The sequence below is a fragment of the Somniosus microcephalus genome, unplaced genomic scaffold (genome assembly GCF_052327205.1).
Source record: "Somniosus microcephalus isolate GS21.2 unplaced genomic scaffold, FLI_Smic_1.0 unresolved_chr7, whole genome shotgun sequence".
Taxonomy (NCBI): Eukaryota; Metazoa; Chordata; class Chondrichthyes; order Squaliformes; family Somniosidae; genus Somniosus; species Somniosus microcephalus.
Genome location: NW_028225185.1, coordinates 26,264,123 through 26,291,060, shown reverse-complemented (window position 1 = coordinate 26,291,060; position 26,938 = coordinate 26,264,123). Strand labels below are relative to the sequence as shown.

Genomic DNA, 26,938 nt, shown 5'->3' with positions numbered 1-26,938 from the left:
GTCTGGGGGGGCGGGGTTGTGAGGTGGGCGGGGCCCGGTCTGGGGGGGCGGGGTTGTGAGGGGGCGGGGCTCGGTCTGGGGAGGCGGGGTTGTGAGGGGGCGGGGCTCGGTCTGGGGGCGGGGTTGTGAGGTGGGCGCGGCCCGGTCTGGGGGGGGCGGGGCCCGGTCTGGGGGTGGGGTTGTGAAGTGGGCGGGGCCCGGGCTGGGGGGCGGGGTTGTGAGGGGGCCGGGCTCGGTCTGGGGGGCGGGGCTGTGAGGGGGCGGGGCTCGGTCTGGGTGGCAGGGTTGTGAGGGGGCGGGGCTGTGAGGGGGGCGGGGCCCGGTCTGGGGGGGCGGGGTTGTGAGGTGGGCGGGGCCCGGTCTGGGGGGCGGGGTTGTGAGGTGGGCGGGGCGGGGCTGTGAGGGGGCGGGGCCCGGTCTGGGGGCGGGGTTGTGAGGTGGGCGGGGCCCGGTCTGGGGGGCGGGGTTGTGAAGGGGCGGGGCTCGGTCTGGGGAGGCGGGGTTGTGAGGGGGCGGGGCTCGGTCTGGGTGGCAGGGTTGTGAGGGGGCGGGGCTGTGAGGGGGGCGGGGCCCGGTCTGGGGGGGCGGGGTTGTGAGGTGGGCGGGGCCCGGTCTGGGGGGCGGGGTTGTGAGGTGGGCGGGGCGGGGCTGTGAGGGGGCGGGGCCCGGTCTGGGGGCGGGGTTGTGAGGTGGGCGGGGCCCGGTCTGGGGGGCGGGGTTGTGAAGGGGCGGGGCTCGGTCTGGGGAGGCGGGGTTGTGAGGGGGCGGGGCTCGGTCTGGGGGGCGGGGCTGTGAGGGGGCGGGGCTCGGTCTGGGGGGGCGGGGTTGTGAGGGGGCGGGGCTCGGTCTGGGGGGCGGGGCTGTGAGGTGGGCGGGACTCGGTCTGGGGGGCGGGGTTGTGAGGGGGCGGTGCCCGGTCTGGGGGCGGGGCCCGGTCTGGGGGGCGGGGTTGTGAGGTGGGTGGGGCCCGGTCTGGGGGGCGGGGTTGTGAGGGGGGCGGGGCCCGGTCTGGGGGGCGGGGTTGTGAGGTGGGTGGAGCCCGGTCTGGGGGGCGGGGTTGTGAGGGGGGCGGGGCTCGGTCTGGGGGGCGGGGCCCGGTCTGGGGGGCGGGCTCGTTCTGGGGGCGGGGCTCGTTCTGGGGGCGGGGCTCGGTCTGGGGGGCGGGGTTGTGAGGTGGGCGGGGCCCGGTCTGGGGGCGGGGCTCGGGCGGGGGGGGCGGGGTTGTGAGGTGGGCGGGGCCCGGTCTGGGGGCGGGGCCGGGGCCCGGTCTGGGGGGGCGGGGCCTGTCAGTGAGCGGGCTCGGGCCGGCGGATCTCGCGAGATGTGTCGAGGCGAGGCCCCGCCCCGCTCTGCTCTCGCGGAAGGCTCGCGAGATCTGGGCGCTGGGCTGCCGGCGGGGTGACGCGCTGGAAATAATTTGAAAATGGCCGCCGCGCCGAGCGGAGGAGAGCGGCTGTGAGTAAAACCCGGCGGGCGAGAGATTTTGGGGGGAGCGATGGAGCCTGAGCCTGGGGGCGGGGGAGTCAGTGTGAGAGAGCGGGCCGCGGGCAGAGTCCCGGCCCCGCTCACTGTGTGTGTGTGTGTGAGGAGGCTGAGAGGCCGCGGCCTTTTTGATGAGGTAAAAAAAAAAGGCCTCTGCGAGGGAAGGCGCGAAAGGACACTTAAAAAATAAAATAAAACTGGCCTGAAATATTAGTAGACTTGTGAGCGGGGTCGGCGAGGCCGCGGCGTGAGTGTGAGGCGGGGGAGAGGCCGCGGTGTGAGTGAGTGTGAGGGGCGGAGGGAGAGGCCCGAGGCGCCGCGCTTACCCGTTGCCGGCCATTGGAGAGGAGCGGGAGCGGCTGAGGGGGGAAATAACGGCGGCGCCGCGCGCCCCCGGGGTCTCCTAGCAACCGCCCGGGGTCTCCTAGCAACTGCCCCCCACCTCTGGGGTCTCCTAGCGACCGCCCCCGGGGTCTCCTAGCAACCGCCCGGGGTCTCCTGGTGACCGCCCCCCGGGGTCTCCTAGCAACTGCCCCCCCCGCCCCCGGGTCTCCTAGTGACCGCCCTCGGGGTCTCCTAACAACCGCCCCCCCCCCCGGGTCTCCTAGTGACCGCCCGGGGTCCCCGAGTGACTGCCCGGGGTCTCCTAGCAACCGCCCCCCCTCCTCCTCCTCCCCAAGTGACACGTCCCCCAGGGTCTCCTAGCAACCCCTCTTTCCCCCCCCCGGGTCTCCTAGTGACCAGTCCCCCGGGGTCCCCTAGCAACCGCCCCCCCGGGGTCTCCTAGTGACCGCCCGGGGTCCCCGAGTGACCGCCCTGGGTCTCCTAGTGACCAGTCCCCCGGGGTCCCCTAGCAACCGCCCCCCCGGGGTCCCCTAGCAACCGCCCCCCTTCTCCCCAAGTGACACATCCCCCAGGGTCTCCTAGTAACCGCCCCCCCAGGGTCTCCTAGTGACCAGTCTCCTCTTTTCTCCCCCCCCCCCCCTTAATGACGAGTCCCCCAGGGTTTCCTAGCAACCGCCCCCCCGGGTCCCCTAGTGACTAGACCCCCAATCCCCTAGCAACTGCCCCAGGGTCTCCTCGCAAAACCCCGCCCCCTAGTGACCAGTCCCCCAGGGTCCCCTAGCAACCACCCCCCGGGGTCTCCTAGTCACCAGTCCTCTGGGGTCCCCTAGCAACGCCACCCCCCCGGGTCCCCTGGTGAACAGTACCCCGGGGTCTCCAGTAATCACCTGTCAATAACACTTGCAAGATGCTGCTGATCTATCTTTCCCACCCGCCCTTCCGTCATTTGCAAATTGTTAACGTGAAAATGTTTCACCTGTCAAAAAAAATGAGGCGGGAAGGTGTTGCATTATGTGCATTAACTTTTTAAAATATAAATATATATTTCTATGTAATATGTGTGTGCATGTGTGTGCGCCTGTGGATATGCGTGTGCATGTGAGTGAGTGTAAGCGTGTGTGAGAGTATATATATGTGTGTGTGTATATATGTATTTAATTTTACATAAGCCTGGGACGTCTCCTCAGCTTTCTTGCAATTAGAATTACTGTTTGCAATGTTAGCGGGCCGACGTGCACGTGCCGCGCGTTCCGCCGGCCAGGCATCGACCGGTTCATTCCGAGCGGCCTGACGCCCGGCGACACGGTAGCGAGAACAGGACGCCACGCGGACGTGCAAAGCGGTCGCAGGTACGGACGTGCAAAGCGGTCGCACGTTAACCGTCGCGTTTCTAAGCCGGTAGTGGTGTGTTTTTTTGTTGTTGCTTTGTTGTGTCGTGGCAAGCTTTGTTTTTGTCGATGTAAAATGTGTCCAGTTTTTGTATATGTGTCGGTTAACCAGAGGATGCAGATTTAGGATAATTGGCAAAGTGTACGGGGAGGGAGGGGGAGCGACATTTCTTCACATGGCGAGTTGTTGCGATCTGGAATGCACGGCTTGAAAGGGCGGTGGAAGCAGATTCAAAAGGGAATTGGATGAATACTTGGAAAGGATTAAATGTGCAGGGCTATGGGGAACGAGCGGAGGTGTGGGACTAATTGGAGAGCTCGTTCAAAGAGCCGGCGCAGGCACGATGGGCCGAATAGCCTCCGTTGTGCCGCAGGATTTATATATATATTATATTTTTAATTTTTATATATATCTTGTGTCACGGCAAACTTTGTTTTTATATATCTCCTATAATGGTATTTTTGCTTTGTGCGTTTGGCTGTGTCATGGCAAATTGCGTATCTGTTTTTATATATATTATGTTTTACATAATGCTGCTTTTTAATCTCTCTGCAGTATGTAGTTATCGTGGTGCTATCCTCTTGCTGTTTTGTCTGCATCATTGCAATATTCTAGATGGAATATATAATTTTAATAAAGGTGTTCAATTTGTATTTTTCGAATTTCACCGTTGCCTTGTTCACACTGAGCTGCCTTAATAACAGTCGCAAGATTTGTGAGAATGTAAAGTTCGGAGGCTTGCGGGTGGACCAGCAGCGTCTGCTGTGTAGAATTTTTTTTTTTTTAACGGACCGAATAATATCGTTCGTTGTATCTGTGATACTGGTGCAGGTCCCTGCTCTCTCTCATGAGAAATTGATGGTACGGTAGGCATTCACGTCACACGGCAGGCAAACGGTCAGTCTGTGGCCGCTGATGGGTGTCGCTCACAAACCTGTGATCGACGGAAAGACTATTCTTTGAATCGTCCCTGCAGCTTGGCGGGAGCGTGGAATTTAAGGCCAAGCCACGGTTAGCAGTGAAAAGAAATCATTTTTTTGTCTTAAAATACGGTTGAAGTAATAGAAACGAAAAGGCACACCCGCTGGGCATCGGTTACGCCAAAAAAACAGTTGTCTTCCGGTCTGTCTACCGAAGGGAGTGTGGAGAGGGTGAGGCACTCTGTCTCGCAGACACGGCGATGGGGCAGAAAAGACGCACGTCCACTCCATTGAACTTGAACATTCCTGACCAACACTTGGAGTCAACACAAGCCCAGACCATCCTGCCGTCCTTGCTGTCGATGAGTGGTGGGAGAGCACCGATAACAACATAAGAAATAGGAGCAGGAGTCGGCCGTTCGGCCCCTCGAGCCTGCTCCGCCATTCTATGAGATCATGGCTGATCTTCTGCCTCAACTCCACTTTCCCGCCCGATCCCCATATCCCTCGATTCCAAAAATCTCTCGATCTCAGCCTTGAATATACTCAACGACTGAGCCTCCACAGCCCTCTGGGGGAGAGAATTCCAAAGATTCACCGCCCTCTGAGTGAAGAAATTCCTCCTCATCTCAGTCCTCAATGGCCAACCCCTTATCCTGAGACTGTGACCCCTGGTTCTAGACTCTCCAGCCAGGGGGGAAACAGCCTCTCAGCATCTACCCTGTCAAGCCCTGTAAGAATTTTGTATGTTTCAATGAGATCACCTCTCATTCTTCTAAACTCCAGAGAGTATCGGCCCAGTCTACTCAATCTCTCCTCATAGGACAATCCCCCCATCCCAGGAACCAGTCTGGTGAACCTTCGTTGCACTCCCTCTATGGCAAGTATATCCTTCCTTAGGTAAGGAGACCAAAACTGTACACAATACTCCAGGTGTGGTCTCACCAGGGCCCTATATAATTGCAGTAAGACGTCTTTACTCTTATACTCAAATCCTCTTGTAATAAAGGCCAACATACCACTTGCTTTCCCAATCGCTTGCTGTACCTGCATGTTAACTTTCAGTGATTCGTGTACAAGGACACCCAGGTCCCTCTGAACACCAACATTTCCCAATCTCTCACCATTTAAAAAACACTCTGTTTTTCTATTTTTACACCAAAGTGGATAACTTCACATTTCTCCACATTATATTCCATTTGCCATGTTCTTGCCCACTCACTTAGCCTGTCTATATCCCCTTGAAGCCTCTTTGCATCCTCCTCACAACTTACATTCCCACCCAGCTTTGTATCATCAGCAAACTTGGATATATTACATTTGGTCTCCTCATCCAAATCATTGATGTAGATTGTGAATAGCTGAGGCCCAAGCACTGATCCTTGTAGTACCCCACTAGTTACAGCCTGCCAACCCGAAAAAGGCCCGTTTATTCCTACTTTCTGTTTTCTGTCCATTAATCAATCCTCAATCCATGCTAGTATATTACCCCCAATCCCATGAGCCCTAATTTTGTGTAATAACCTCTTGTGTGGCACCTTATCGAATGCTTTCTGAAAATCCAAATACACCACATATGGTTCCCCCTTATCTATTCTGCTAGTTACAACCTCAAAAACATTTGTCAAACACGCTTTCACTGTTGACTCTGCCCAATCCTATTATTATTTTCTAAGTGCCCTGTTACCATGTCCTTAAGAATAGATTCTAGCATTTTCCCCACTACTGATGTCAGACTAACTGGCCTGTAGTTCCCCGTTTTCTCTCTCCCTCCTTTCTTAAATAGCGGGGTTACATTTGCCACCTTCCAATCCGCGGGAACCGTTCTAGAATCTATGGAATTTTGGAAGATGACAACCAATGCATCCACTACCTCTATAGTCACCTCTTCCAAAACCCTAGGATGTAGGCCATCAGGTCCAGGGGCTTTATCGGCTTTCAGTCCCATTAATTTTTTACCAGTACTAATTTCTTTCAGTTCCTTATTCTTGCTAGATCCTCGAATCCCCACTATTTCCGGGAGGTTTTTTGCGTCGTCTTCCGTGAAGAATGACGCAAAGTATTTGTTTAATTTCTCTGCCATTTCCCTATTCCCCATTATAATTTCTCCTGTCTCAGCCTGTAAGGGACCCACATTTATTTTCGCTTATCTTTTCCTCTTTACATACCTATAGAAGCTTTTACAGTCTGTTTTTACGTCTCTTGCTAGCTTACTCTCATTCTATTTTCCCTTTCTTTATCAATTTCTTGGTCCTCCTTTGCTGAATTGTAAAATCCTCCCAATCCTCAGGATTACTGCTCTTTTTGGCAACATTCTAAACCTCTTCCTTTGATCCAATAGTTGGGCAACGCCCCCCCCCCCCCCCCCTCAAACACCACCTCCAGTTTTGCTCTAAATCGTACGATAGTCCAGTTCCATGGGCACGAGCAGGCGATTTATCCATTGGACATTCGCAGCTGATCCGAATACCGTTCCTGTCCGACATCCACATGCGTGCATTTAGCACAGCCTGCGTTATTTTAAAATATGCAGTTGGTGCACTGATCTCGCAGCACAGAGGTGCTTGGACGCTGTTTACGCCGGCCATGTCTATCACCTTAAGATAGGCTCCTGGTTTCTACTCCTCCGCTAGGAGAAGGAGCGTCCCCAGAAGGAGGGAAAATCCGAAGGAGGAGTCTCGTGCGCCTCTCTGGCTGAGGTGCCAGGCAGATGAGCGTCTCGTTCTGAGTGTGTATGGGTGTGGTGGGAGGAAAAATGAGTTCCTTTTTCTGATGACCTTTTCACATGTTCAGCCAAACGTTTCCTTTTGAATGGATCCTGTGGTGCTTTGTAACCCGAAGATCAGTCCTCCTCCTCACCTGCAGCCGATCGCGGCACTTGGTGTGCTCCAGTTAGCCTCACCATATTTAATATTACCAAGTGTGGCGAGGTTGAGGCGTTCTCTCAACACGACGGTGGCCAGGGCTCCTACTCTTGAACGATGTGTAAATCTTGCTGGAAACGGTGTGTGTGTGTTTTTATATACGTCGGCTGTGGATACTCGGCCGTGACTGTGACTCTCTCTGTGGTCAGGTCAGCTACTGATGCCTGAACCCTTGGTTTGGACGCACAGAAAAAGAACAGGCATTTCTCCAGCGCCTTTCACGACCACCGACCGTCCCAAAGCTCTTCACAGTACCACCCCTCCGACAGTGCGGCGCTCCCTCAGTACCGCCCCTCCGACAGTGCGGCGCTCCCTCAGCACAGCATCTCGGACAGTGCGGCGCTCCCTCAGTACTGCCCCTCCGACAATGCGGCGCTCCCTCAGCACCGCCCCTCCGACAGTGCGGCGCTCCCTCAGTACAGCATCTCGGACAGTGCGGCGCTCCCTCAGTACTGCTCCCTCCGACAGTGCGGCGCTCCCTCAGTACCGCCCCTCCGACAGTGCGGCGCTCCCTCAGCACAGCATCTCGGACAGTGCGGCGCTCCCTCAGTACCGCCCCTCCGACAGTGCGGCGCTCCCTCAGTACAGCATCTCGGACAGTGCGGCGCTCCCTCAGTACCGCCCCTCCGACAGTGCGGTGCTGTGTCAGTCTAGATATTTGTGCTCAAGTCTCTGGAGTACGACTTGAACCCACTGAGCCACAGCTGGGTGAGGTACTGGAAGACTCTCGGTTTCTGTGGAACTGTATTTAAGCACAAAGTTGCCATCTTTTCGAGAAGAGGACCAGAATCTGACTTTTTTTTTTGTAATTCATTTTCAGTAATCGATTGAATTTGCTTTTTGTTTTGGGGGTGTGGCGGGGAATCGGACTCTGCGGCAGTGTTCCCTGTTCTCGCCACCTGCGGTAAGGAAGCTGTTTTCCCTGCAGAAACGATCGGGGTTCTGGAATAATGTCATTGTGGGTTTAGCGTGCGAATTGAAGGGAGGGGCAGAGGCCTTCTGAGAACCGCTCTGGTTCAGCAAGTCTTATCACAACATGTATAGAAAGACTTGCATTTCTCTAGCGCCTTTCTCCAGCGCCAGACGTCCCAAAGCGCTCTCCAGCCAATGAAGTACTTTTGAAGTGTAGTCACTGTAACGCCGGACACTTGGCACCCAAGCTTTTATTGGGGAGTATTTTTAACTTTGAATGTACAGCTCTGTAGATGGTATCGCTAACACCAAGCAACCTGACCATTAAACTTTGTGTGGGAGCACCTGGATGTGTGGGGAGGGGCAGGAAGAGCAGTTTTAATTTGACTTTCCCCCTCTCTGAAATGCACAGGTGGTTAAAGACTCGTTGCACCTTTTTATTTCTTCTCCCGTCCTGTCATGAAGGTGGTGGCTCCTTGCTCTGGGACGTGGTTCCCCGGTCATTGTTGACTCTCTCGTCTCCTGCCCAAGGAAGCCGTTCTCCAGGTGTGAACTTCGATGGAGAGTGACTGCAGGCTCGTCAATCGTGGAAGAGGAGGAGGAATAAACGGGTCATTTTCGGGTTGGCAGGCTGTAACTAGCGGGGTGCCGCAGGGATCAGTGCTGGGGCCTCAGCTATTTACAATCTCTATTACTGTAAATGACTAGGATGAAGGGACCGAGTGGAACGTATCCAAGTTTGCTGATGATACAAAGTTAGGTGGGAAGGTAAGCTGTGAGGAGGACGCTAGGAGGCTGCAGAGAGATCGAGACAGGTTGACCGAGTGGGCTAGAACATGGCAAATGGGATACAGTGTGGGGAAGTGTGAAGTTATCCGCTTTAGTAGGAAAAACAAAAAAGGCAGAATATTTTTTGAATGGAGAGAGACTGGGAAATGTTTGCATTCAGAGGGAGCTGGGTGTCCTTGTACACGAATCACAGAAAGTTAACATGCAGGTACAGCAAGCAATTAGGAAAGCAAATGGTATGTTAGCTTTTGTTACAAAGGGATTAGAGTATAAGAGTAAAGACGTCTTACTACAATTCTACTGGGCATTAGTGAGGCCACACCTGGAGTACTGTGTACAGTTCTCGTCTCCTTACCTAAGGAAAGACATACTTGCCATAGAGGGAGTGCAGCGAAGGTTCACCAGACTGGTTCCTGGGATGGCAGGACTGTCGTATGAGGAGAGATTGGGTCGACTAGGCCTGTATTCACTAGAGTTTAGAAGAATGAGAGGTGATCTCATTGAACTGTATAAAATTCTTAAGAGGCTTGACAGGGTAGATGCTGAGAAAATGTTTCCCCCCCCCTGGCTGGAGCGCCTAGAACACGGGGTCACAGTCTCGGGATAAGGGGTCGGCCATTCAGGACTGAGATGAGGAGGAATTTCTTCACTGAGGGCGGTGAATCTTTGGAATTCTCTGCCCCAGAGGGCTGTGGAGGCTCAGTCGTTGGGTATATTCAAGACGGAGGTCGATAAATTTTTGGGAACTAGGGAAATCGAGGGATGTGGGGATAGTGCGGGAACGTGGAGTTGAGGTCTATGATCAGCCATGATCTTATTGAATGGCGGAGCAGGCTCGAGGGGCCGAATGGCCGACTCCTGCTCCTATTTCTGATGTTCTTATGAAGGATTTCCAATCCAGTCCTGGCGCACACGCAGTTTCCAGCGAGTGTCACTGATCAAGAGCGGGAGCCCTGGCTCATTTGGCACCCCCCCACCCCGAGCTCTGGGACACTAAAGCTAATTCTCATATCCTAATTCTTAATCTGGCTGCGATTAGCAAGCGCCACAGACCGGAGGTCTCGAAGCACGTCTTTCCTAGTCTCTGTGGAGCAACGATTCTCGGAATAACCGCGCCGAGCGGTCGATGGAGCCCTGAGCTCTTTGTCCTCAAAAACAATTCTGGTAATGGCTGCAGCATCTTTCTGTAGAAATGGACTGGACGTTGGAATGTTTTGGAGGGAACAAGCACATTTTCCATCAGTGGGAATGGCGGCTGTCCTCCGCAACCCTGCCCTAGGGAGGGGGGAAAATCATTCCCAGCTTGCCCGCCTCTGATCACCTGCTGGGAAGTGTGTGAGGATGTCGTTTGGGGACCAAGTTCGGCCCAGTTTGATCCCTCCACCAACACTTAACCTTCGAGGCGCTCACAATGAAGAGCCGCTCTGGGGCGGGTCCCGTGAAGCCGTGCAGCCCCAACACGATGCAGTGCCTTCTGGAGGGGAGGCATGTGGGGGAAGAATTCAATTTTCGTGCTGCGTTTGAATCTGCAGTTGTGTGTGCGGCCGAACGTGGGCAGAGTCTGTATAAGCTCCCCTCGCAGTGTTGGACAGACCTCAGTGCAGCATGGCACTAGTCGAGCTTATTCATTTCTGTTTGGTGTATACACATTGACATTTTTATAAATTAAGCCTTTAAGGTGCACTCGTACTTGTGGACAGGGTAGATGCTGAGAGGCTGTTTCCCCCTGACTGGAGAGTCTCGAACCTGGGGTCACAGTCTCAGGATAAGGGGTCGGCCATTGATCGAGATGAGGAGGAATTTCTTCACTCAGAGGGCAGTGAATCTTTGGAATTCTCTCCCCCAGAGGGCTGTGGAGGCTCAGTCGTTGAGTCTATTCAAGGCTGAGATCGAGAGATTTTTGGACTCGTGGGGAATCAAGGGATATGGAGATCGGGCAGGAAAGTGGAGTTGAGGTTGAAGATCAGCCATGATCTTGTTGAATGGCGGAGCAGGCTCGAGGGGCCGAATGGCCGACTCCTGCTCCTAACTCTTGTGTTCTTATTCTGAGACAACTGTTGTGTTGCAGTAGAGGCGGAGAGTTGGTTAAAAGACAAGGTGTTGCTGAGTTCCTTGATAAATGGGAGCAGATTATTATCTGAACGGCAATAGATTGGGAGAAGGGGAAGTGCAACGAGACCTGGGTGTCCTTGTGCACCAGTCGCTGAAGGTAAGCATGCAGGTGCAGCAGGCGGTTAAGAAGGCAAATGGTATGTTGGCCTTCATAGCGAGAGGGTTCGAGTACAGGAGCAAGGATGTCTTGCTGCAGTTGTACAGGGCCTTGGTGAGACCACACCTTGAGTATTGTGTGCAGTTTTGGTCGCCTTACCTGAGGAAGGATGTTCTTGCAATGGAGGGAGTGCAGCGAAGATTCACCAGGCTGATACCTGGGATGGCAGGAATGACGTACGAGGAGAGATTGGGTCGATTGGGCTTGTACTCGCTGGAGTTTAGAAGAATGAGAGGGGATCTCATTGAAACTTATAAAATTCTAACCGGACTAGACAGACTAGATGCAGGAAGGATGTTCCCGATGGCGGGGGAGTCCAGAACCAGGGGTCACAGTCTAAGGATAAGGGGTAAGCCATTTAGGACAGAGATGAGGAGGAATTTCTTCACCCAGAGAGTGGTGAACCTGTGGAATTCTCTACCACACAAGGCAGTTGAGGCCAATTCATTAAATATATTCAAGAAGGAGTTAGATATATTTCTTAAGGCTAAAGGGATCAAGGGGTATGGGGAGAAGGCAGGGACAGGGTACTGAATTTGGATGATCAGCCATGATCTCATTGAATGGCGGAGCAGGCTCGAGGGGCCGAATGGCCGACTCCTGCTCCTATCTTCGATGTTTCTCTTCTGTTGCACTGCAAAAGCCAGCAGGTTTGCTCGATAAATTGTACGTGTGGAACAGTGGCCCCAGCAATGGCTTTTAAGAATTTACGGTTTTACTGCGCATTAATACCCACTTCTGACTGCCTGTAATTTTTTTCGGTGGGCAGGATTTTTCTATAAATTGTTTAGCTCGGTTCCTTTGCTTTTAAGACTCTGTGTGGAAGCATCCAGTCTCTGCCCCCCCACAGAGACACCATTGAGATGAGAAACATGGCGTGCAGAGGATTGTGGATGTGTACCACATCCTGCCAGAGTTAGTAATGAGGCTGAGTGGACCTCTGGCGTGCTGTGCCATTGCACTGTATCTAATCACCTGCGTCTGATCATCTAGTTACTTGTGGTCCTGCCTGCATTAAAAGTCTGCAATTTTGAAGCAATATTCTCCCTGTCTGCAGGTTTGTAATGTCATGCACCGCTCTCTGACAAAGAAAAAGGCAAGCTCTTTGTAAATCGCTGCTTGTTGGCGTTTGAGAGCAGCCCAGGGTGACTCTCTTAAATCTGGTAGCCCAGCTTGGACTGAGCAATTCCTGTTTGGTGAATCAAGAGCGTGACCCATCGCTCTACGACCCCTGTGCGCAGTGCTTGAGGCATACCAATGTGCTGCTGAAAGGACTGTCCTCGGTAGAAATGTGTGTTGTTTTCTTGAATTAATATCTAGCTAAAGATTATTTTAGCTGCGCCCGGTCCTGCCCTCCCTCGTGTACGCTTCCTGCAGGAGCTTCCGAAAACCATCAAGAGCTCCGAGTGATTCTTCTGTCTCGAGCCCAGTGTCGTTCAGGTTAATTTTACCACCACCCTTTTTGAGATTTAAAAACAAAAGATTCACTCTCTGGCTGTGGGCGTCGCTGGCAAGGCCGGCATTTATTGCCCATCCCTAGTTGCCTTGAGGAGGTGGGGGGATTACTGAGTGGCTTGCTCGGTCACTTCGGAAGGCAGTTTAAGAATCAACCACATTGGCGTGGGTGTGGAGTCACACACAGGCCAGACCGGGTAAGGATGGGCGGTTTCCTCCCCTGAAGGGTATTAGTAAAGAAAGCGGTTGGGTTTTTACAACAATTCGACAGCTTCACAGAAACCCCACAGTGCAGATAGAGGCCATTTCGGCCCATCGAGCCTGCACCGACACATATCCCACCCGATCCCCGTAACCTCTACACCAACACATATCCCACCCGATCCCCGTAACCCCTACACCGACACATATCCCACCCGATCCCCGTAACCCCTACACCGACACATATCCCACCCGATCCCCGTAACCCCTACACCAACACATATCCCACCCGATCCCCGTAACCCCTACACCGACACATATCCCACCCGATCCCCGTAACCCCTACACCGACACATATCCCACCCGATCCCCGTAACCCCTACACCGACACATATCCCACCCGATCCCCGTAACCCCTACACCGACACATATCCCACCCGATCCCCGTAACCCCTACACCAACACATATCCCACCCGATCCCCGTAACCCCTCCACCAACACATATCCCACCCGATCCCCGTAACCCCTACACCGACACATATCCCACCCGATCCCCGTAACCCCTACACCAACACATATCCCACCCTATCCCCGTAACCCCTACACCGACACATATCCCACCCGATCCCTGTAACCCCTCCACCAACACATATCCCACCCGATCCCTGTAACCCCTACACCGACACATATCCCACCCGATCCCTGTAACCCCTCCACCAACACATATCCCACCCGATCCCTGTAACCCCTACACCAACACATATCCCACCCGATCCCCGTAACCCCTACACCGACACATATCCCACCCTATCCCCGTAACCCCTACACCAACACATATCCCACCCGATCCCCGTAACCCCTACACCGACACATATCCCACCCGTAACCCCTACACCGACACATATCCCACCCGATCCCCGTAACCCCTACACCGACACATATCCCACCCGATCCCCGTAACCCCTACACCGACACATATCCCACCCGATCCCCGTAACCCCTACACCGACACATATCCCACCCGATCCCCGTAACCCCTACACCAACACATATCCCACCCGATCCCCGTAACCCCTACACCAACACATATCCCACCCGATCCCTGTAACCCCTACACCAACACATATCCCACCCTATCCCCGTAACCCCTGCACCAACACATATCCCACCCTATCCCCGTAACCCCTACACCAACACATATCCCACCCTATCCCCGTAACCCCTACACCGACACATATCCCACCCTATCCCCGTAACCCCTACACCGACACATATCCCACCCGATCCCCGTAACCCCACATATTTAATCCCCCTAACACTAAGGGTCAATTTATCATAGCCAATCAACCTAACCCGCACATCTTTGGACTGTGGGAGGAAACCGGAGCACCCGGAGAAAACCCACGCAAACACGGGGAGAATGTGCAAACTCCACACAGACAGTCGCCCGAGGCCAGATTCGAACCCGGGTCCCTGGCGCTCTGAGGCTTACTGATCCCAGCTTTTTTAATTCCAATTCAAATTCTCAATACTGACTTCACATTCCCAAACCTGGAGGAATTTGAACTTGCGTTCTTGGGATTATTAGTTAAGGCTCCGGGATTACGAGTTCAGTAACACAACCACTAAACAGCCGTGACCCTGTAACTCCGCAATGGCTCAGTGTCCTTCATTGTCTTAATGCAACACCGGGTACTGCCATTACTTAAAGGTTAAAGGGTCTAGTGGATTTATTTTCTGTTGTCTCACCACTTGCCCCTTCCTGCCTCTCCTGAGGGGATATTGTTCCGCAGGTGCCCCCCGGCGCTTTGCCCCAGTGACCAGGCGGTAAGTGTCGGCGAGCAACACGGCCAAACCCAATGCTGCCTTCGCTCAACGTTCCCGTGTGAGCATTTTGTAGCTGAGCCCGGGACTCTAGTTTATCTTTCTCTCGCTAACGGAGGTGTGCTGAGGCCGGTTGTGGGGCCCGGCACGGCCAAGATCATCTAACTTAGCACCGAGCAAGTGTGAACCTAGTGACATTCCGAGCACGATATTAGTAAACCAGCACTCCACCTGGGTTGTCGCCAGGGCAAGATGTGAAGAGATTTCAGGAAGGGTATGCGATAACTTTAAACTCCCCACCCCTGCTTCAGAACAAGTGTTGTTGGTACCTTGGGGAGGATTAAAATATTCCTCTTCAATATTCTCTTTCTGAAAGTTGCCCGAATCTGCAGAACTATTTCTTGAGGTGTGCTTATTTGGACCTTGTGGGTTTTTGAGGCGAGATGTTTAATGATAGCAGGGAAATGTGACGTTTGTTGAAAGGCTTGTGTGTGGCATGGCTGCCGGTGTACGGAGAAATAATCTGCGGCTGAATACTGGGAAATCGTACGTCTAGTCAATATATAATGTCACCCAATACCGAGAGCAGGCAATTGAACTCGCCCAATGGCCCCTAGGGATAAAGGTGCCACGGTGTGATACTGATCTATACGGAAAGATAGTCCCAGCTATAACTTCCTCGTTTGTGCTGATATCGGGCAAGGCAGCAATAAGGTTGTTGCAGTTGGTCTCAATATCTCAAGGTTAGGGATTGGGGGAACCATTTACTATTATCTCCGCCCCTGGTCGCTACCTAAGGACATTTGCTCAGCGATTCATGTGCGTAGACAGGATTGGGGCTGGGTGCAAATGCTTTTTTGCCGTCAAACTAGCTCGTGACCAAAGTCAGACATGAAGAGAACGAGCGGCCTTTGTACCTTGGCAAGAGTCTGCACCTTCAGGAGAGGACGAGAGAAAAAAGCAAGGGAACTGCTCCCAAATCGGACTCTGGAATCCTCTCCGCCCCTCCCCCTCCCTCTCCTGCTTTAAGACCCTCCCTATAACCCATCTCCACCCCCCCCCCCCCCCCCTAATATCTCTCTTGTCTGAAACCTTGGGATGTTTTCCTATTTTAAAGGCCCGATATAAACGCAAGTCGTTGCTTATCCCACGTTGCCAGGAAGCTTTTTCACAGGCAGTGGAGAGAGTGGACTGGTAATTGGCGTTCTTCCCTCTCGCCAATGTTTCAGCTAAGATCAGAACTTCAACCTAAATTCACCAATATTACCTCTCCTCCACTCACCGCCCGACTTCTTGCTGGGGAGCAGTTGTACAGGTGCCAAGCGCCCTCCGGCCCCTCGCCTAAGTGAACCCAGAGCGGGAGCGACAACAGGGAGAACCAGTGGATGTGGTGTATTTGGACTTTCAGAAGGCTTTTGATAAGGTCCCGCATAAGAGATTAGCGTGTAAAGTTAAGGCACATGGGATTGGGGGTAAGGTACTGACTTGGATAGAGAGCTGGTTGGCAGACAGGAATCAAAGAGTTGGAATAAACGAGTCTTTTTCCGAGCGGCAGGCAGTGACTAGTGGGGTACCGCAGGGATCGGTCCTTGGACCCCAGCTATTCACAATATATATTAATGATCTAGACAAGGGAACTAGATGTAATATCTCCAAATTTGCAGACGACACAAAGCTGTGTGTGCTGTGAGGAGGATGCCGAGAAACTCCAGTATGATTTGGACAGGTTGGGTGATTGGGCAGAAGCATGGCAGATGCAATATAACGTGGATAAATGCGAGGTTATCCACTTTGGTGGCAAAAACAGGAAGGCAGATTATTATCTGAACGGCAATAGATTGGGAGAAGGGGAAGTGCAACGAGACCTGGGTGTCCTTGTGCACCAGTCGCTGAAGGTAAGCATGCAGGTGCAGCAGGCGGTTAAGAAGGCAAATGGTATGTTGGCCTTTGTAGCGAGAGGGTTGGAGTACAGGAACAAGGATGTCTTGCTGCAGTTGTACAGGGCCTTGGTGAGACCACACCTTGAGTATTGTGTGCAGTTTTGGTCGCCTTATCTGAGGAAGGATGTTCTTGCCATGGAGGGAGTGCAGCAAAGATTCACCAGGCTGATACCTGAGATGGCAGGAATGACGTATGAGGAGAGATTGGGTCGATTGGGCTTGTACTCGCTGGAGTTTAGAAGACTGAGAGGGGATCTCATTGAAACTTATAAAATTCTAAAAGAACCAGACAGACTGGATGCAGGAAGGATGTTCCCGATGGTCGGGGAGTCCAGAACCAGGGGTCACAGTCTAACGATAAGGGGTAAGCCATTTAGGACAGAGATGAGGAGGAATTTCTTCACCCAGAGAGTGGTGAACCTGTGGAATTCTCTACCACAGAAGGCAGTTGAGGCCAATTCATTAAATATATTCAAGAAGGAGTTGGATATATTTCTTAAGACTAAAGGGATCAAGGGATATGGGGAGAAGGCAGGGACAGGGTACTGAATTTGGATGATCAGCCATGATCTCATTGAATGGCGGAGCAGGCTCGAGGGGCCGAATGGCCGACTCCTGCTCCTATCTTCTATGTTTCTATGCAACAGACTGTTCGATCGCAGGAGGCCTGACCTGGTCCTCGCCCACCCACGCACATTCCCAGCAGCGGGTGGCGGCTGGCAAACAGCAGCGAGATCCGTCGAGTATTTCCCCCCTCCCTAACCCAGAAGGGGGTCTCCGCGAGGCACAGCGCGGCGCCGTCTGAGATGAGGTATTTTAGCACAGGCCGCTCATTGAATCTGGAATTTCCTGTTCTGTATGACTCACTCGCTGACTGAACCATCGTGGGAGCCCCGAGCAAATTATTTCTAATGTGAAAATATTTCAACATTTCACTGACTAAATCTGGAGCTGTTTGTTTACTATCTTTCCCTTTGTTGTTGTGGAAATTTGCCCGACTTGGCTCTCTCCAGACGCGGACACCTTAAAGAAGATATTTAAAGATTAAAATAATACATTGAAGAACCCTTTCCGCAAATGTTGCAAGGGCCGTGAATTGGGGTGGGGGCGGGGAGGCGGGGGGGGGGGGACAGAAGAGAGCAAGGAAGCTTCTTCCAGGCACCATGTTCCCAACACGCTGTTTTTCCAATTTCTCCTAGCTTGTATTTCACCCAGCTCCTTTGAAAGGGCGCATAAAGTTGGGGTTTTTTGGATTTAAAATTTGACGCGCCTGCGCTGTGCCGTGGGATTGTAGAATGCGTGTTTGCGGGACGGATTCTCTGGACGTGAGGGCTGGAAAGGATGTCGGCCTGTCTTCTCGGATGGGGATTGATGTGCAGTTATGGCCGGGGGGGGTGGGGGAAGGCAGGGGAAAACCGACCTCTAGGTCACGGAAAGGAAGAGAAAGACGAGTAGAAAATGGGTTTAAATGGTTGTACTTGAAAGCAAGAATTGCGTGCGGTTCGTTAGATTGGCTGCACGACGGGTCTGGTTTCCAGCAAAGATGGGGAGGTTCCTGTTTGTTGTTCGTGTTCGTTTTTAAACCGCTCTGTGTTTTAATTTAGTGACAAAATTTTAATTTGCATTCTGCAATTAATTTCCCCCCCCCCCCCCCCTTCTCTTCAATCTTGCCCTGTTCTGGCCTGAACACATTGAGTGATGCTGGGTACGGTTCCATCTGGGCCTGCCCCCTCCCCCACACCTCCCAATACCTCGCCCAAGTGAGAGAGGCGAGAAGTGAATTGACAACTTCTTTGAACGTTTTATCACAACATTTTTTGATAAGGGAGTGAAGGGTTATGGGGAGCGGGCGGGGAAGTGTCTTTGCGCCCAAGATCAGCCATGATCTTATTGAATGGCGGAGCAGGCTCGAGGGGCCTAGTGGCCTATTCCGGCTCCTATTTCTTATGTTATTTTTCTGGAGTTTAGAAGAATGAGAGGTGATCTCATTGAAACATATAAGATTCTGAGGGGGATTGACAGGGTCGATGCTGAGAGGCTGTTTCCCTCCTGGCTGGAGAGTCTCGAACCAGGGGTCACAGTCTCAGGATAAGGGGTCGGCCATTGAGGACTGAGATGAGGAGGAATTTCTTCACTCAGAGGGCGGTGAATCTTTGGAATTCTCTGCCCCAGAGGGCTGTGGAGGCTCAGTCGTTGAGTATATTCAAGGCTGAGATCGAGAGATTTTTGGACTCTCGGGGAATCGAGGGATACGGGGATCGGGCGGGAGAGTGGAGATGAGATCAAAGATCAGCCACGATCTTATTGAATGATGGAACAGGCTCGAGGGGCTGTATGGCCGACTCCTAGTTCTTATGAGTGGGAACCAAGGCTGATTTCTCTCCACCACCCCAACACATGCAGAAATATCCAAGTCACCTGTACCCCCTGCCTGCTGCTCTGTCTTAAGTTGGGGTCTGCTTGCTCGGCACGTTTCAGACCCACACCATGGAAATCCGACCATAAACGACAGTCCAATTTCAGCAGATAATATTGGGCTGGAAAGCGATACCGTGTCCAACAGTATGAATGGCCATTGTCGGTGGGGTGCTGTGAGGAGAGGCCAACTGGGGGCCAGATGCTTGTCCTCTGAAGCAGGAGTGAAATGAGAGGGAGCACAGCAAGCTCCCACAAACAGCAATAATGACCAGATCATCTGTTTTTAGTGATGTTGGTTGAGGGATAAATATTGGCCCCAGGACACCGGGGAGAACTCCCCCCCCGCCCCCCCGCCCCCCCCCCCGCTCTTCTTTGAAATAGTGGCCATGGGATCTTTTACGTCCACCTGAGAGAGCAGATGGGGCCTCAGTTTAACGTCTCATCCAAAAGACGGCAGCTCCGACAGTGCGGCGCTCCCTCAGTACCGCCCCTCCGACAGTGCGGCCCTCCCTCAGTACCGCCCCTCCGACAGTGCGGCACTCCCTCAGCACCGCCCCTCCGACAGTGCGGCGCTCCCTCAGTACTGCCCCTCCGACAGTGCGGCACTCCCTCAGCACCGCCCCTCCGACAGTGCGGCGCTCCCTCAGTACCGCCCCTCCGACAGTGCGGCCCTCCCTCAGTACCGCCCCTCCGACAGTGCGGCACTCCCTCAGCACCGCCCCTCCGACAGTGCGGCGCTCCCTCAGTACTGCCCCTCCGACAGTGCGGCACTCCCTCAGCACCGCCCCTCCGACAGTGCGGCGCTCCCTCAGTACCGCCCCTCCGACAGTGCGGCGCTCCCTCAGTACCGCCCCTCCGACAGTGCGGCGCTCCCTCAGTACTGCCCCTCCGACAGTGCGGCGCTCCCTCAGCACCGCCCCTCCGACAGTGCGGCGCTCCCTCAGTACTGCCCCTCCGACAGTGCGGCACTCCCTCAGCACCGCCCCTCCGACAGTGCGGCGCTCCCTCAGCACCGCCCCTCCGACAGTGCGGCGCTCCCTCAGTACTGCCCCTCCGACAGTGCGGCACTCCCTCAGCACCGCCCCTCCGACAGTGCGGCGCTCCCTCAGTACCGCCCCTCCGACAGTGCGGCGCTCCCTCAGTACTGCCCCTCCGACAGTGCGGCGCTCCCTCAGTACCGCCCCTCCGACAGTGCGGCGCTCCCTCAGCACCGCCCCTCCGACAGTGCGGCGCTCCCTCAGTACTGCCCCTCCGACAGTGCGGCGCTCCCTCAGTACTGCCCCTCCGACAGTGCGGCGCTCCCTCAGTACCGCCCCTCCGACAGTGCGGCGCTCCCTCAGCACTGCCCCTCCGACAGTGCGGCGCTCCCTCAGCACCGCCCCTCCGACAGTGCGGCGCTCCCTCAGCACTGCCCCTCCGACAGTGCGGCTGCCCCTCCGACAGTGCGGCGCTCCCTCAGCACTGCCCCTCCGACAGTGCGGCGCTCCCTCAGTACCGCCCCTCCGACAGTGCGGCGCTCCCTCCGTACTGCCCCTCCGACAGTGCGGCGCTCCCTCAGTACCCGCCCCTCCGACAGTGCGGCGCTCCCTCAGTACCGCCCCTCCCACAGTGCGACGCTCCCTCAGTACCGCCCCTCCCACAGTGCAGCGCTCCCTCAGTACCGCCCCTCCGACAGTGTGACGCTCCCTCAGTACCGCCCCTCCCACAGTGCGACGCTCCCTCAGTACCGCCCCTCCCACAGTGCGATGCTCCCTCAGTACCGCCCCTCCCACAGTGTGACGCTCCCTCAGTACCGCTCCTCCGCCAGTGCGGCGCTCCCTCAGTACCGCCCCTCCGACAGTGCGGCGCTCCCTCAGTACCGCCCCTCCGACAGTGCGGCGCTCCCTCAGTACCGCCCCTCCGACAGTGCGGCGCTCCCTCAGTACCGCCCCTCCGACAGTGCGGCGCTCCCTCAGTACCGCCCCTCCGACAGTGCGGCGCTCCCTCAGTACCGCCCCTTCGACAGTGCGGCGCTCCCTCAGTACCGCCCCTCCGACAGTGCGGCGCTCCCTCAGTACCCGCCCCTCCGACAGTGCGGCGCTCCCCCAGTACCGCCCCTCCGACAGTGCGCCGCTCCCTCAGTACCGCCCCTCCGACAGTGCGGCGCTCCCTCAGTACCGCCCCTCCGACAGTGCGGCGCTCCCTCAGTACCGCCCCTCCGACAGTGCGGCGCTCCCTCAGTACCGCCCCTCCGACAGTGCGGCGCTCCCTCAGTACCGCCCCTCCGACAGTGCGGCGCTCCCTCAGTACCGCCCCTCCGACAGTGCGGCGCTCCCTCAGTACCGCCCCTCCGACAGCGCGGCGCTCCCTCAGTGGCGCCCCCTCCGGCAGCGCGGCGCTCCCTCAGTGGTGCTCCCTCAGTACCGCCCCCTCCGGCAGCGCGGCGCTCCCTCAGTACCGCCCCCCTCCGGCAGCGCGGCGCTCCCTCAGTACCGCGCATTGTGTATGTTAAATAGAATCAGCAGAGTTTGAGATGGACATCCCTGGCCTGCTCGCCCAAAACCCTGTGTTTTCGCAACTCTCCGTGGAGGGGAGTGTGAATGTGACGACTGGTTGGATGGAATGGAGATTAGGATTCCCGTCAATGCGAACAAGACATGGTGAATGCAGGCAAAGCACAGCAGGCCAGCAACTGAAAATGAAAGGTCGGTTAACATTTTGGGTGTAGTCCCCAGTCAGTTCTGATGAAGTGTCCCGGTCAAGATGTTAATCTTTCTCTTTTTAAGCTGCTAACTGAACTTTGTGCACCCAGCGGTTTGTAGTTTCATTTGATCACTGATGTCCGCTCCTGCTCACCGTGCTCTAATGCTGACTCGCTGTAAATTGAGGTATAAAGTCACACCTTTTTTAATGTTTGCCTGGCTGGTTTAAAAATCTTCTTGTTAACGTCAGCTGTGGCTCAGTGGGTAACACCTCGGAGTCAGACGTTTGTGGGTTCAAGTCTCACTCCAGAGACACGAGCAGAAAAATCTAGGCTGACACTCCCAGTGCAGTGCTGAGGGAGCGCCGCACTGTCGGAGGGGCAGTACTGAGGGAGCGCTGCACTGTCGGAGGGGCAGTACTGAGGGAGCACCGCACTGTCGGAGGGGCAGTACTGAGGGAGCGCGCACTGTTGGAGGGGCTGTGCTGAGGGAGCGCCGCACTGTCGGAGGGGCTGTGCTGAGGGAGCGCCGCACTGTCGGAGGGGCGGTACTGAGGGAGCGCCGCACTGTCAGAGGGGCAGTACTGAGGGAGCGCCGCACTGTCGGAGGGGCGGTACTGAGGGAGCGTCGCACTGTCGGAGGGGAGGAACTGAGGGAGCGCCGCACTGTCGGAGGGGCAGTACTGAGGGAGCGCCGCACTGTCGGAGGGGCGGAACTGAGGGAGCGTCGCACTGTCGGAGGGGAGGAACTGAGGGAGCGCCGCACTGTCGGAGGGGCAGTACTGAGGGAGCGCCGCACTGTCGGAGGGTCGGTACTGAGGGAGCGCCGCAGTGTCGGAGGGGCAGTACTGAGGGAGCGCCGCCCTGTCGGAGGGGCGGTACTGAGGGAGCGCGGGTACTGAGGGAGCGCAGTACTGAGGGAGCGCCGCACTGTCGGAGGGGCAGTACTGAGGGAGCGCCGCACTGTCGGAGGGGCGGTACTGAGGGAGCGCCGCACTGTCGGAGGGGCGGTACTGAGGGAGCGCCGCACTGTCGGAGGGGCGGTACTGAGGGAGCGCCGCACTGTCGGAGGGGCGGTACTGCGGGAGCGCCGCACTGTCGGAGGGGCGGTACTGAGGGAGCGCCGCACTGTCGGAGGGGCAGTACTGAGGGGAGCGCGCACTGTCGGAGGGGCTGTGCTGAGGGAGCGCCGCACTGTCGGAGGGGCAGTACTGAGGGAGCGCCGCACTGTCGGATGGGCAGTACTGAGGGAGCGCCGCACTGTCGGAGGGGCGGTACTGAGGGAGCGCGGTACTGAGGGAGCGCAGTACTGAGGGAGCGCCGCACTGTCGGAGGGGCGGTACTGAGGGAGCGCCGCACTGTCGGAGGGGCAGTACTGAGGGAGCGCGCACTGTTGGAGGGGCTGTGCTGAGGGAGCGCCGCACTGTCGGAGGGGCAGTACTGAGGGAGCGCCGCACTGTCGGAGGGGCTGTGCTGAGGGAGCGCCGCACTGTCGGAGGGGCGGTACTGAGGGAGCGCCGCACTGTCGGAGGGTCAGTACTGAGGGAGTGTCGGAGGGGCAGTACTGAGGGAGCGCCGCACTGTCGGAGGGGCGGTACTGAGGGAGCGCCGCACTGTCGGAGGGGCAGTACTGAGGGAGAGCCGCACTGTCGGAGGGGCGGTACTGAGGGAGCGCCGCACTGTCGGAGGGGCAGTACTGAGGGAGCGCTGCACTGTCGGAGGGGCGGTACTGAGGGAGCGCGGTACTGAGGGAGCGCAGTACTGTCGGAGGGGCAGTACTGAGGGAGCGCCGCACTGTCGGAGGGGCAGTACTGAGGGAGCGCCGCACTGTCGGATGGGCAGTACTGAGGGAGCGCTGCACTGGCGGAGGTGCCGTCTTTTGGATGTGAAGTTAAACTGAGGTCCCATCTGCTCTCAGGCGGACGTAAAAGATCCCACGGCCACTATTGAAAGAAGAGCGGGGGGGAGTTTTCCCCGGTGTCCTGGGCCCAATATTTATCCCTCAACCAACACCACTAAAAACAGATGATCTGGTCATTATCACATTGCTGTTTGCGGGAACTTGCTGTGTGCAAATTGGCTGCCGCATTTCCTACATTACAACAGTGACCACACTTCAAAAAAAGAACTTAATTGGCTGTGAAACACTTTGGGTCGTGAAAGGTGTGGAAGAAATGCGAGTCTGTCTCTCAAATCAAATACATAAGTGAGACTCAGCTGCAGGTCATAAGTAGCTGTGTTCTGGTGCAATTTGTACACAGGATGGGATATTGCAGAAAACTATTTGACGAGGGTTTGAGGCGGGCTTTTTTTGTTGTTGAAAGATGACTATTTTCTCATTCACTAGAAGGAAAGACCTGAGGTATACCGCATTTATGTAGCGCCTCAGCGTGTGTCAAACATTTCAAAGTGCTTCACAAACACTGAGCTTATTGTGAAGGGCACTGGCTGTTGTGTCGGCTGGTTCAGCGGCCATTTTGTACCCAGCAAGTTCCCACAAACAACAGTGAAATGAAGATCCGATTGATTTGTTTTGTGGCGGCAATAACGTTGAGGGAGAAACGTAGCCAGATTTTGGAGAACTTGGTGCTCGTCGGATCTTCAGAATCTGCCTCAACGGGCAGGTAGTGTCTGCGATTAACATCTCTCCCAAGGGACGATGCCTCGAATAATGCGCCCTCCCTCCCTCCCTCAGTACAGATAGAGTGTCTCCGACAATGGGGCTTGAATCCATAGCCTTCTGGCTCAGAGCGAAGAGTGTGACCAACTGAGCAAAGCTCACCATCTCGGCCACGTGGGCAAATTCGCACCACAGGCCTGCCATCGCGACTGTTGTAAGCCATTTAGGACTGAGATGAGGAGGAATTTCTTCACCCAGAGAGTGGTGAACCTGTGGAATTCTCTACCACACAAGGCAGTTGAGGCCAATTCATTAAATATATTCAAGAAGGAGTTGGATATATTTCTTAAGGCTAAAGGGATATGGGGAGAAGGCAGGGACCGGGTACTGAATTTGGATGATCAGCCATGATCTCATGGAATGGCGGAGCAGGCTCGAGGGGCCGAATGGCCGACTCCTGCTCCTATCTTCTATGTTTCTATGTAAGCTACATCATGGCGTATGATGACATTCCCTTCTTGAAGAAAAGTACGTCATCTCTGTCTGGCGCCTTCCCACCGTGACACGGCAGCGATCAGTGTTGTGGTACGGGCCTGCATCCAGTCCCCCTTGCATTGTGCTCTGGTGTTGCAGTGTGGTCTGATTACTGCGATTAGATAGCATATGCTTTGTCATGTTGGACTACCCACCTCTGCTTGCTCTATGCAAGAGAAAACCTTTGTTGTTTTTGTTCTCCATCTGAAGGTGCGGACTCTCACTGGCACACTGGCGGCCCTCCAGTTCCTCGCCCAGGTGGCTGTTGTCCACGTGTGAGCCTGGATAGCGAGTGTCGACCGACCGGCTGGTCAAATATCGAGCTCAATTCTGTTCTCGTTCAAGCTCCACGTGTCTGTGGTTTGTAGCTGAGGTGACTGCCTAGCCCCGGGGTGCTGAGACCATTGTAGTCCCGGCTCCTTTCCCCCAGTTGCTGTCCTGCCTGACCTCGGCCAACTTGCTGGAAAAGCCTTACTTGCCGTCTCCATTGCCCCCTGGCACTGAGCTGCTGAAACGTACAGACTAGGTTCAGTTTCGATCTTGTAGTGAGTTAGCGGATCTCACAGAAGGTGATGGTCGGTCACTTCACCACAGAGGTTATGGAGGGGAAACCAAGTTCTTCACTTTACAATTCCTGTCCAGCGGCTCCCAGTTGGACGTGGTGTATGTGGACGGATGTCTGGTGGGGTACAGAATTGGGCTGGGCAGTGACAGCCACCCACCTCCATTCTGTGTGCGTGTGTGTCGGTGCGTGCGTGTGTGTGTCGGTGCGTGCGTGTGTGTGTCGGTGCGTGCGTGTGTGTGTCGGTGCGTGCGTGTGTGTGTCGGTGCGTGCGTGTGTGTGTCGGTGCGTGCGTGTGTGTGTCGGTGCGTGCGTGTGTGTGTCGGTGCGTGCGTGTGTGTGTCGGTGCGTGCGTGTGTGTGTCGGTGCGTGCGTGTGTGTGTCGGTGCGTGCGTGTGTGTGTCGGTGCGTGCGTGTGTGTGTCGGTGCGTGCGTGTGTGTGTCGGTGCGTGCGTGTGTGTGTCGGTGCGTGCGTGTGTGTGTCGGTGCGTGCGTGTGTGTGTCGGTGCGTGCGTGTGTGTGTCGGTGCGTGCGTGTGTGTGTCGGTGCGTGCGTGTGTGTGTCGGTGCGTGCGTGTGTGTGTCGGTGCGTGCGTGTCGGTGCGTGCGTGTGTGTGTCGGTGCGTGCGTGTGTGTGTCGGTGCGTGCGTGTGTGTGTCGGTGCGTGCGTGTGTGTGTCGGTGCGTGCGTGTGTGTGTCGGTGCGTGCGTGTGTGTGTCGGTGCGTGCGTGTGTGTGTCGGTGCGTGCGTGTGTGTGTCGGTGCGTGCGTGTGTGTGTCGGTGCGTGCGTGTGTGTGTCGGTGCGTGCGTGTGTGTGTCGGTGCGTGCGTGTGTGTGTCGGTGCGTGCGTGTGTGTGTCGGTGCGTGCGTGTGTGTGTCGGTGCGTGCGTGTGTGTCGGTGCGTGCGTGTGTGTGTCGGTGCGTGCGTGTGTGTGTCGGTGCGTGCGTGTGTGTGTCGGTGCGTGCGTGTGTGTGTCGGTGCGTGCGTGTGTGTGTGTCGGTGCGTGCGTGTGTGTGTGTCGGTGCGTGCGTGTGTGTGTCGGTGCGTGCGTGTGTGTGTCGGTGCGTGCGTGTGTGTGTCGGTGCGTGCGGTGTGTGTCGGTGCGTGCGTGTGTGTCGGTGCGTGCGTGTGTGTGTCGGTGCGTGCGTGTGTGTGTCGGTGCGTGCGTGTGTGTGTCGGTGCGTGCGTGTGTGTGTCGGTGCGTGCGTGTGTGTGTCGGTGCGTGCGTGTGTGTGTCGGTGCGTGCGTGTGTGTGTCGGTGCGTGCGTGTGTGTGTCGGTGCGTGCGTGTGTGTGTCGGTGCGTGCGTGTGTGTGTCGGTGCGTGCGTGTGTGTGTCGGTGCGTGCGTGTGTGTGTCGGTGCGTGCGTGTGTGTGTCGGTGCGTGCGTGTGTGTGTCGGTGCGTGCGTGTGTGTGTCGGTGCGTGCGTGTGTGTGTCGGTGCGTGCGTGTGTGTGTCGGTGCGTGCGTGTGTGTGTCGGTGCGTGCGTGCGTGTCGGTGCGTGCGTGTGAGTGTCGGTGCGTGCGTGTGTGTCGGTGCGTGCGTGTGTGTCGGTGCGTGCGTGTGTGTCGGTGCGTGCGTGTGTGTCGGTGCGTGCGTGTGTGTCGGTGCGTGCGTGTCGGTGCGTGCGTGTCGGTGCGTGCGTGTCGGTGCGTGCGTGCGTGTCGGTGCGTG

General features: G+C 55.9%; 1 protein-coding gene across 1 annotated transcript in view; it reads left to right on the top strand.

Annotated features, from left to right (window-relative positions):
- The first annotated feature begins 1,321 nt into the window (after window positions 1-1,321).
- Window positions 1,322-26,938, top strand: part of mecp2 (methyl CpG binding protein 2) — a 75,402-nt gene continuing 49,785 nt past the window's right edge. Inside the window, exon 1 of the mRNA XM_085978792.1 lies at window positions 1,322-1,455. Coding sequence (XP_085834918.1) covers window positions 1,424-1,455 — 32 coding nt within the window. The 5' untranslated portion in view covers window positions 1,322-1,423. The remainder of the gene's footprint in view (window positions 1,456-26,938) is intronic.